The 12,181-nt window shown below is 39.7% G+C and overlaps 2 protein-coding genes across 2 annotated transcripts in view; both read right to left on the minus strand.

Annotated features, from left to right (window-relative positions):
- The window catches only part of TNRC6A (trinucleotide repeat containing adaptor 6A), a 79,219-nt gene that overhangs the window by 37,251 nt on the left and 29,787 nt on the right, over positions 1-12,181 (minus strand). Inside the window, exons 3-4 of the mRNA XM_083799719.1 lie at positions 12,103-12,150; positions 438-528 (exon numbers count right to left, since the gene is read on the minus strand). Of these exons, the coding sequence (XP_083655845.1) occupies positions 438-528; positions 12,103-12,150 (139 nt within the window). The remainder of the gene's footprint in view (positions 1-437; positions 529-12,102; positions 12,151-12,181) is intronic.
- The window catches only part of RBBP6 (RB binding protein 6, ubiquitin ligase), a 93,202-nt gene continuing 81,494 nt past the window's right edge, over positions 474-12,181 (minus strand). Inside the window, exons 23-24 of the mRNA XM_083799717.1 lie at positions 12,103-12,150; positions 474-528 (exon numbers count right to left, since the gene is read on the minus strand). The gene's annotated coding sequence lies outside the window, so the exon portion shown is untranslated. The remainder of the gene's footprint in view (positions 529-12,102; positions 12,151-12,181) is intronic.

Consider the following 12,181-nt stretch of genomic DNA (forward strand, 5'->3'; position numbering starts at 1 on the left):
AAAGATTACGGAACCTCATTCTGAAATAGGAGGAAACACCTCACCTTTTCCAGAAGGATCCTTTCTGTACAATTTTACTTAGGTTTGTCATAAGATTAGACATGCCGAATTTTCTACAGGTGCACAACGAACACCTTTGTTTAGGCTAACAAACAGGGAGAACTGATACTGAGGAAGTTTTCAAACTTCAAGTGGACTTAACTGGCAATCAGGAAAAAGAACGGTCATCTCAGGAGATTATTTAATCTCTAAGGAACCTGTACACAAAGCCAAGTTAGAGGCTCTATACGTCAGTCACCATTGCATAACTGACAGTAGATATAAAGCATAAAAAATGAAATTAAAAAGAAAACACTTTTGTATAACAACGGATATAACAATATTCACCAGTGATGAAAAGAAGTAATCCACAAGCACTTTCTTAATGCTCAACATACCTTTTTTTGAGCAGCTTCCTTCTTCTTCTTGTCTTCTTTTCTCTTTTTCCTTTCTTCCATCAACTGTTCTTCCTCTTCTTGCACTAAATCCCTGAACCACACAGTTTGTAATTAACTCTCCCAAAATACAATCTGTACACACTTAGATTCATTTTAGAACAATTATTTCACAGTGACCCAAAAGGAACTGGGGAATTTTACTTCTAATTGGATAATATTCCTACAGGGACTACGCATTTTCACTGCAAATTGCGAGTGAAAAAACTTTAAGAGCAGATGCAGTGCCAAGACACACAGAATATTTTCCTTTTATAAAACATGTAACGAAGGCTTAGACATTAACTCAATTCAAAAGCCAGTGTCAATCCAGATGCTGTTTAAGCTCTACCTGCTACTGCGAATCAGCACAACTCTGAGCCCTCCCACACCACGGTTGCCCGGCGCGGCCAGTCCTGGCCGGGCACAGCGTGGCTGCACGCACCCGCTTGGGTCAGCGCTGGTTCCTACCCAGCCACCGAGCTAACGCAGGAATCTGCATCAGCTCACCGATCTTAAATGCCGCCTCTGCCAAGAAACATCCAGTGTAGGCATTTTCTTGCCAGAGCAGTGAGATAATTCAGCCAGCTGCGTGCGTGTGCAGATGCTGACAAAGGATGCGTGAAGAAGCAGAACAAGCTGAAGAGCATGGTCAAACCTGGGCTTTCAATGGGAGAGCAATTTCAGAGCACCTTAGATTAGTGAGAAAACTAACTTGTAACAGGTTTTATGTTTGTCATTAAATGAAATTCACTTAATATAAAATTTTACATGCTAAAACAGAAGGCTTCACTACAACGCTACTTCACAGGTTATGCTGCAGTCTTTCAAAGACAGACTTTCTCAAAGAAAATACGAAAGGGAGAACACGGAGAGTATAAAAAGCAGAAAGAAATAAAGGTATACAAGCATGTAAATATGACAGAGGGAGCCTACGAATGCTCAGCTACTTCAAAGGCTGAGATTCAGACAGTAAATATTTTTTATTTACTAGAAAACCGACTTGCAAGGCTCCTTCACCACTTCAGGGTCAGGAATGTTTACAAGTTCAAAAGCTTTGAAGCTTTTGGCCCACACGCCCTGACCATACAGTCAGGTGGACACGATTAAGAAAAAGTTGAGAATGTTTTTCTAGTCCTCTTCTTGAAGCATATCTGTGCTACCCCAAACACCTCCGATAGCCTGAATCTGAACAGCAGCTCCAACGCACGCCCGCCCTCTAACCGAGGAAATCATGTCCTTCAAACAAATCCTTGTTTCTATGCACTTTGAACGGGACGTGGGAATAAACTGCACAGATGTTGACTAAGTAAAGCAAGAAGACACCACATTTACTCTCTGAATAAACTTCGGAGATTAGCAGAAGTCCTGTTTTTTAAAGCAATGTTTCATAAGCAAGCAGCTTGCTCCCAGATCTGTACATGCTTTCTATTCCATCAGCTGCAGCGCGAGAGGTGCTCAGATCCCAAGCTGCCCTGGAGATCACCGGACACTAAAAGTGAACAGACTCACATCTGTTACTTACTGCAGCAAAAGAGAAAGCTGAGACACAACCAAGGGAAGGGTTACGGAATTTACACCCCGGTTGGTGACAGCTGGTCTTGTTGGCATTTATCTCCAAAGTTCAGCTTTGAACATAAACACAGTTGTGATTTTTTTTTTTTTTTTTATCTTTGCCATGCATTTCACACACTAAGCAAGGCAGGAGAAGGTATTTTATTACACACTTACTTTGAATATATTAAAATCTCCTTTCAAAAGTCAACCTCATTCAATGACATGGATACAAATTTACTCATAGTAATAAAGACAACCTTGCTTATACAAAACTTCGGGGGGAAAAACCTAAACATGTCATTAAGGAGCAGTCAACAAGTGGTTTACTTTTGCCTAGAAACACTTGGCTCCTTTTTAGCCTCAAGTTACCTACAACTATAAAACTGCGGCTTAAAATATGATAATTGGATATAAAAACCAGAAGTGATGCAACTGAATACAGTAAAATACAGGATACGTAAGCAGCATCAAATCTTTCATTACTTCCTCAGATATATAAATAATCGGTTAATTCTACATTTCATGCAGCTCAAGTCCCGTTCAAAATGAGTCGAGGTATCAGTTAATTTTCTTTTCTTTTTTTTTAATTGACACGTGACTTCTAGTTGCCAAGTTCCATTGTGGCAAATTCACATAACTTCCTCACTCTTTAAGCAGACAAACCAGTATTCTTATGCCACCCGCCCCTCACGGTAGGTGGTGCCAATGCAACTAATACCAAACAACAGCTCATCGGGTCTTCTCTTTATGGTAGCCAGAAAATTCTTATATTTAGCACTCTGCATAATACTGCCAGCCTTTTGGAAGAGGTGAGCATCACATCATCGCTGCGCATTTGATTTCTACCTTTAAGCTTTAAGACTGTTCTCCTGTCCCACTGTGAGATTCGTTAGCAAAACGTTAAAAGTGGTTCTCCTCCCAGCAGGGAGGATGCCATGATAATGATACCTATACTTAAATCTCAAAGCTTGTGGCCATTTGGCTATTATTATTATTTTCAAACAAAAAAGAGACACAATACAGTAATGCTTTCATATGACATCGAGGAATAAAAAAGGCTGCATGACTTTAAATATTTACAGGGCACAGAAACTTCTGAGACTATTAATGTTACCCAAGATACAACCATAAGATCATTTTTCACATGTGCTAACTGAAATGTTTTACTGAAATCTATTTCTTCCAGTACACTCAGACAACAGCTATACTTTGTTGAGTTAGTAAGAATGTATTTGGAGAGTAGGAAGTTCTGTATTCACAAAATTAACAAGTGTCTTTGTTGTTGTTGTTTTTGTTAATTTTTACTTAATTACAAAATTTTGACTTTTCTGACTTCTCTCTGTAAACAAACTCTTTGGAGCATGACTACATGTATCTGAATAGCAACTAATAAAAACAGAAATCAGTTTTCATTCCTATTTGCCAAGATCTTTGTTCTCACTGCAAATCTGATTTCATCCTCCACTTGTTTCTTTTCCCAGTGGTCCCTTCTGGTGGGATATCACTGATTTGTTGTTTAGCCAGCATTCTTTTTCTCTTCGAACAGCTCTAGGGTGACTGTTACAAGTACTAATGAACTTTCCTTGCATGGGTTAAACAAATCAGCCTGACAGCACAAGCAGAACTGTAGCATGCTTTGCCAATGAACAGCCCAATGCTGGCAGTATTCCCCCCACCACTGCTCTAAAAAGCTTCTCCAGACCAAGCTCTGTCCTTTAAAATTTTCTGATGACAGACAGCAAGCAACAGTCGCTTCTTTTTAATAAATCATTGCTTCTGATGTGTTGAGATATGTAAACTAACTAACTAACTATTCTTTCTGGGATCCTTCTGTATTTCAGTTGTAGGCAATGTGGTTATTCCACATTTTACCATAGTTTTATCATCAGGCTGCAAGGTTCAGTGAGGACTGTCTTCCTGCAAAAAGCTATCTTGCATTTGCAATTAGGTATCAATGAGCAACTAAGAGGTTAGTCACGTAACCACAGAAAACAATCACCGCTGGCCAGGTCAGTTTACAGCAATCCCTTGGACACACTGCAAATCGGAGGTAACGATGAACCTGCAGTGACATCTGTGCACGTGTGTGTGTGATATAGGTCAGCTTTGCCCATCATTGCCTTCCATCCTGAGAAGCTGTAACCAAAGTCTGCAAGACATCCTCAGACTGAGTTCATTTGGAATAATTCAACTTTTAACACGTGAATTAAATCGGTAAACACCACAAGAAGTGTGTAGGTCTGAAATCAATCTGTAGTTTCTATGTATTATTACCAAGAGTCTTATTATCCAACTGACAAGGCCAAGCATTGCGTACCTTCCTCCCACGGCCAGCAGAAGTCACGCCGCCAGCCCTTCTCCTCTCACAACCTCACTGCTGGAGCGCACCACACAACCACTTGGGACACATGCGGCTGGCCTGACACCTGCACAAGGCTGCGTTCAGCACATTTCCTGGAGCAGCGCTCTGCCTACCTTGCCCCAGCATCACCCCAGGAAAAAGCACCAACACAAGCCGGCTGTGCAGCTGGAATCGTTGTCAGCATCCCGTGACTTTCTGTTTCCCAGAGGCTCCTTAGCCCTGGAGAGCCAGGTTCTTAGCTCTGGAGCTGCCGCCCAGTCCGGTCACGGTGCCTCCGGGGCCCCATGCCCCCGCATCTGGAAGCGCTGGGTGCGCACGCCTGCGTGCGAGACGCTGAGCTGCAGGGCCTTAGCGAGAGGTGACATCTGGGGAACAGGCTGCTGCTGTCAGCAGCGGTCAACCGGCCTGAAACTTGCCCTCGCTAGGCTGTGGAGCCCCAGGGAAACAGTCCAACTCTCCTGACTGCCACCTGAATTAATTGTTCCAGCAGCTCAACAAGGGCTACGGGCACAGGTCAAACCCCTCTGATGCAGGAAGCGCATCAGCGCCGCAGGATGGTGTGTTACACCGAACTGTCTGCTGGAACAAAAGGTTAAAGGATTTCTAATATCCTCAGAAGAATTCTAAGGGTTAAGAAAGCCACTAACGCTTTTGCTTAACAAATGTTAGTGCTTCACATGCAGAAACTTCATTAACTGAAAAATCATTCAGGTTTTAGAAGAAAGCTAGAGCACTGCAAAAAGCACAGGCAATGCAAAGCAGTATTTTCACAACAAAAAAAGTGACTCATCGATCTTGCTACAACTAAGTCAACATGATTACATTTTATTTTTAGAATACAAATGCTAACAAATAACACACCAGTAGCTCTGGAATATTCTACCTCAGCATCATTTTTCGGCTACCACATAAGAACAGTAAAATTCCTACATTATGACACTGATCATTCTATTTTCATGTATTTAAGAAGAGATTTTACATGACAAAGCCAGCTCAGCACACACACACAAACTGTGATTAGTACGCACCAGGACCTTGAAAAAAACTACCTACCTATAGGTAGGTTTTAACAAGAGCATTAGATTACTGTTATAATGTTAAATCTCAATGACTGAAAAGCAAAATTAACTCATCATACAACTAAATAACAGTAAAGTCCTTATTGCCTATTCATTAGAAACGTGAATATTTCAAGGAATGTACTCCTACTACCACTACCCTCTAACATAAGCATAGACCTAAAAAAAACAAATTTAGATTTACCGATTAAGTCATCACAGTCTAAGGCAGAACTCCTAAATTTCCATCTCCGACAGCCGAAAGAGCAAGTCTCCCTTATTCTTCCCAACAAGTTAATACATGACCCTACCAACAGGCAGCACGTGCTACTATTTACGCACTGGATTCCAGCATCCCTTAGAAGGTACAATTATAACAAGCTACGTTTTTAACGCTACTTCTTGAGAAGTTACGTAGTATTTCTCATTTATCATCTTACACTTTCATAGCTACCCATGCCTGTTCTGCACTCAGCATTTTAGGTATCTCTTTCAGTACAAATTACCAACAGCGTCATGTTACTTTGCAGCATTTAACAAAAACCACTGTAGCAGCAGAGGCTAATAGTAACAAGACGAAAATGGAAAAAACAACAAGCTCTTTTGCTGGGCTCTTCCCTGCATCTAGGTAGGTGTACGCCATTGCCCTGGAAAAGAGGTGTTGGAAGCAGCATGCTTGGCCCCTCAGCCTCTGCAAATTCTGGTTCATAAGAATTATATAAGCAGACTTCTATTATTTCCCCTATCAGCCATCCAGCTTTCACTGCAACTACATCTACAGGACATTTCCTTTTCCTACTAAATAATTGGACTAGCTTGCTCAACACTAAATGGTGGTAACAAAAATGCAAACCTTGTTCTTCAATTTAGATCAACTGCAAATAAAATACCCATGCCATATGAAATTGACATTTGAGACTGGAGTAAAGACCCTCAGTTTAAACGGCTTAACTAGAAAGATATGTTATTTTCAAGTGAGACCAAATGAAAATTGATCTTGATCTCAGGAGAGACTACGCTTTTTGAAAGCTCTGAGAACATACATGTAGAAGTTGCAACTGTCTGCATAACTGTGAATAGACTGACTGCTAGATAAAAACTTATCAATCACATTGAAATTTCCCCTCAGTTGTGGCAGTCTTGTCACAGTAACTCACTCAGCACAACTTGTTTGTGTAAGGAAAAAAACACATACCAGAACTCTTTACTTATTTAAGCCATTATTTTTTTTTTAATATACTTATCTTCTAAGACAGGTACCGCTTTTGCAAGACAAAGTGCCTCATGATTCTGGGTGACTTTTGAGATTAAGTCTTTCAGTTTGTTACTATCAGTTGTGCCATTAAGTAGAAAGCAACTACATTCTGCCTTCTACGGTCATTCTACTACTTCTTTAAGCTTTGACAGTGCTAACATTTAATTTTACTTTTTGTTTGACTTGTTATTTGGCTTGCAATCTGGAAAAGCTGTAATATTCACAATGTAAACATTGCAGGTAACATTTACATCAAATCGTATTTTACTGATTACTTTAAGTCTTGCAAAAGCTTCTATTAACGTGTAATTTAAAAAGCTACAGCCTGGCATTTTAAAAATATATGGGCTGAAATAGAGAAAGTAGTTAGACGTATTTAACCTCTGTTCTTACACTATATGAGAATCAAGTATACCCATAGTTTCCTGAAAGACATAATGAGGATGCAATAATTAACGTTTGTAGAGCATGCTTTCTTTGCTGTTGTAACATACAAAAGGGAAACATGCTACACCACAATAAATTACAATTCTAGTCACCCCACTGAGGAAATTATGGTTACAATAAGATTTTTGACACAAATTAAGATCTAAGACATTGCACTGCAATATTATGAACACGGTATTTATCTCAGAGTGAAAAGCACATAGTGCTCGCACCCAGCAAATGTCAGCGCTGAAATAAATCAAGCCGCCATCCCACCACTAATGCCAGTTATCTAGCACTCATCAGAACTAAGCTACTTATGTAACAGAATTGTATTAATTGGGTTTGGAGATTCTTCAAGTGAACGCTAGCACTCGGAGCGCTTCTCTACAAAGGCTGCTGGAGATGTCAGCACCGTTACCGATGCTCATGTTGCATTTGCCAGCCAGACAGCCACCTTCTCAATTCACTTTCAAACCAAATTAAAGTCACGCTGCCCCACAAGATGGTGCTAGTACATTTTAAAGACACTTATCACCGACAAACGCTTCAAGCCATGAGGCTGGGAAGGGATTCTCCCAAAGGTATCCTGCGTTAGGTTACTCTGAAGCTCTTGAAACACCGCAAAGCCTGCACTAGGGTTTTCAGTGTCATTCCTCTGGCCAAGTGTGCTAAACGCACCGAGTGACCGACCACCGGCTGGCACTAGTCCTGACCAACACAAGGCGGGCGGGCTGGCAGCTCTTTTCACTGGACAAAGGAGACGACTTAAACAACCAGCCCCTAGCGGCCCTGTCCTAATATCTGAAGCTAAAAAGACATTTATTAATAACTGAAAGTAAAACGGTTTTATTGGTCCGCTTCTTGAAAGGGCATGCATCATTCAGTTTATTTATTGATAGCAGGACGCTGGAGACACTGAGAGCATGCTTGCTATTGAACCACCAAACATCAACTTCTGTGCTAATTAGTTACGGATTTCTGCCCTCTACCCCTTTGCTACATGTGTTAAACATAAAAGTAGCAATTAGAAGCGATTACACACAGTGGCTTCTGAAACCACTTCAACATTTCCAGTGACAAATATATTATTTGAAAAAAAAAAAGTTTTTAATTAAAAACAAAACAATAACAACAATAAGAACAATTTCACTATTTGCTCTTCTAGTTATAAATTAACTGCATGCTAGAGGTGGAACAGTCAGAGAGTTACGTAAGCATACGGAACTGAAAGACCTTTTATAATTCTGCAAAAGCAGCAAATGTATGCATGCACTACATAACTCACCTATGTCTGATGTTATATACAGACCTCCAAACACACTGCCAAGACTTAAAATTCATGTTTTTGCTGTATTCTGACCTAAAATTTCCCTAATATTTAATTTTTTTAGATAATGCAAATACATACAGCTACCAATAAAAACTATTCCTCCGTTTCTAAAATCCAATAGCTTGCTTTTGTATTAAGCCATCATCATATAACAACCAACTAGAAAAATGTGTATTTTAGTTAAAAATTGATCCTCCTATTCCTTTATTAACACTTCCTATAAAATAGTGCATCACAACACAAAGAACATTCTCCAAGTTTATGGAAGAGAAGCCAGTACTTTAAAGTTAACAACAAAAGACACCTAAAACATGCCTTAAACAGAAGCATTCTGACAACTAAAACCACTCGGCACATTACACAGGAGCAAAGAAAGCCCCTGATAAGAAAGTTAAACCACTTGTACACAGATTCTGCATGTGTTAATTCTTCCCAGCTATTAACGTAAAGAAGAGGCGCTGCCAAGCTAAAAACTGATACCTCAGTGCATAACTAATTAGCAAATAGGTGCCAGCTACTCTTTTCTGCTTTTAAAATACCTGTCTTTATCACCCTAGGAGCGAGGTGACAGAAGTTCAACTATCGTGTCTACCATTATCAATTAGTTCAGAGACACTCATCTTCCCCACTTCCCTAGCGCAGAGGCTGGCTCAGTAGAACCATGTCACAAACTGCAACCGCTATAAATACGTCAGTTCTGGAATAACATTTTGGTTCCATTTTCTCCCCGAGGCTTCACCCGAGATTAGGGTTTATCACGTTTACCTCTACGCAGTCATACAAGCCTATTTCCCAAAGAGTTTGTCATCTAAATACACAAGACTTCAGTAGTAGCAATAAACAATCCCTATCTTCACTTAACAAACAGGGATAGGAAGATCCATTAAACCGCTTCTCCAGAAGCGAACTGGTTGTGCAGGATATCTGTAACATATGCACAAACCTGAACACTGCTCAAGCCCAGCACCGTAACTACCGAAGAGTGCTTCAGTATTATTAATGTGGAGTCAAGAAGCACACTGCGTGGTGGGTTTCCGGTAACACTACAAAGGAAGAGGTGAATGCGAGCTACCTTATGGGGCCAACCTGACAATTACACATCATCTGAAAAGGTATCCCGCTGATTGGGTAGGGGAGAAAAGAATATATCACTTTGCTTAAGCATCTCTAAAGGTCTTGAAAGTATAAACAGAACGCTGCCTCTTTGCAGTAAGCTCTTCTCATTTGACTGCAGAAGTCATCCTGTAGGAAGTTTATCAGGAAAAAAGCCCTGCCCCTCCCACCTCTGAAAAAAAACACAACAAAAATAACAACAGAAAATCAAGTGCTTAAAGTATCAGCAGAAACCACTACATTTCTCACTCTGCTTCTCATATCTATGCCTCTGTCATTGAACCATCTCATTTTTTTCTAAAGCAAATAAGGAAAGCCTCATGCAAATATGGTGGTTATTCTAACACAGAAGAGTTAAGAAAAAACAACAACAGACATACATTAGTAACTTAGAAGAATACATGGATGAAACCTAGAGGTATATATGCTGTCAGGCAAAGTCTGCTTTCCCAGAACACGGACAGTCTGCAACCAATGCAGATGGAGCAGAAACGGGTGAATGAAAGCAGAGTTGTTAATCTTCCCTGTAACTTGTATGATTGTGAAGTAAGAGTCAAATGCTTGTGCTTGGGAGTAAAACTGTAAACATATTTCAGATATTTACCTTCTCTCAGTTCCACGTAAGTGAGGTAGAAAAGCCCTGTTTAGCAAACAGAATTAAAAAGCTATTTCTTAAACCAAGAGAACTACGTGGCCTTTTTTACTGCTGCTGATTTGACCCAAATTTAAGTTGCATTCCTCCAGTTAATAGTGGGAGGTAACACGTTCTTGCTCAGAGGTAGACTGAACAGGTTACATTTCACTTGTAATATTATGCAGCAATAAAATGTGCAACACATTTATTTGAATTACTGTTGCCAGTCATGCACTATGCCTATTTTTGAAACCAGCAGTACACACCTAGTCCACTGCAGAAGTGCATTTTAAAGAGGACGCAGACCAAATGAAGATCTTTTTGTGAGAGGCCAAACGAGCCAAATTTCTAATCCCGAGATTAAAAGTCATCGCTCTAACCGGGTAAGCAAGCTGTATTAACAGCTGTAATACTTACTCTATCGCAAACCAACAGTCTAAGCCAATATTTAAGTAAGATTTACAAAAAGGGTATTTCCTACCTATTTATTTTTAAGCATAAACTCCAAAGGCAATTTCAGAACTTAAATGAAGATATTCCAACATCCCACAGAGTTTAAAGTCTGTATACACACTATGAAATTTTAGATTAAGAAAAAATGTACAATGGGTCTATTTACCTTTCCCAGGGAAAGATATTTACTCTTTTACAATTTGACTAGGTCACTGCAAATTTAATAAGATCACAAACAACGATAGCAGAGAAAGAATGAAGGCTATCTGTTGAGCTCTGCAATAGTAAAACAATCAGGCCTATCCAGAGTAGGCATGCTGCAGCTTTACCAGGCTATGTGCCCACATGGTGAAAATTCCCTCACTAAACAGAAACCAGTTAGATGACAGGTTTCTGAAAACAACTGATACGTCAAGGGAAAAAGCAGCTCTTAATCGTTTAAATGAAGAAAACGCGTAGCTCGTGTGTCAGAAAACAGAGACCCGAGCCATACCAGAAGTTACTCAGTGAACCTTGATCTGTTCTCAGTCCCCACAAAACGCTTTCTTCAGGCAGTTGTACAGTTTACCTTCACCTCTTTTCACCACCTATACTGCCCGCATGACAGGACAGACCTCACTAGCAACTCAATAGATCTTCACAGTTTTATGACTCTAAGACTTGTGCCATTATAAATACATATCTCAGTGCTCTATCTAAAAACACGGTTCTGAAATTTTTTCTGGTATCAAGTATACACTGAGTACTATCCACACAATGCTAATGATTTAATTTTTTAGACTGCTTTGTAATTTCTGGTGGACAGATTAAAGAGTTGTAATTTGAAAATATTCTGTTCAAGTAAAGTCCATTTAACAATTACCCTGACATTATATTCAGCTTATCATTTTTAAATACGTCTTAATGATTCTGTATATATTGTTCAGATGCCAACAATAAAATGGAAAAAAAAAAAAAAACCTGCTCAGGCATATCATCAAAAAAAGGAAGACACGCTGACAACGGGGGAGAGCCGATCAATTTTCACAGTGTAATTGTAAATCAATCTGAAAGTTTGGGACTGCTTAACTGCCATAAGTAAGAGAAAAGCAAGCTATGTAAAAACTAGCAATCAGTTTAATTCAGGGTTTAAACTTATTTCAAATGGCCCTAGTAAAAGTCCCCTGGCAAAACAGCCTAGTAAACAAACGCTATTAGAGAATCTGACGCTGTTATTATGTAAAAGAAACTACATTAAAAAGGTGTTTAGACTACAGAACTACCTAAATTGCAGACTCCCCTACGCAACAGACAAGCACATTTTCAAATTATTATTTTTTTTAATCCTTATAATTAACATGAAATTAAATGCCCAAGAAAAAAAAACCAAACACACCAGTTTTTAGCCTTAGGTTGACGCTTTCCGAAGTGCGGGAGTGAATTCAAACGGGCATCTTACCTGCTTAGTTTTCTTTCGACTTCTTTGGTAGCTTTAGCTTCCAATTCTCTGGAACAGAAAGCGGTGTCGGTTTCCATGT

Source organism: Anser anser (assembly GCF_964211835.1).
Source record: "Anser anser genome assembly, chromosome: 15".
Classification (NCBI taxonomy): domain Eukaryota; kingdom Metazoa; phylum Chordata; class Aves; order Anseriformes; family Anatidae; genus Anser; species Anser anser.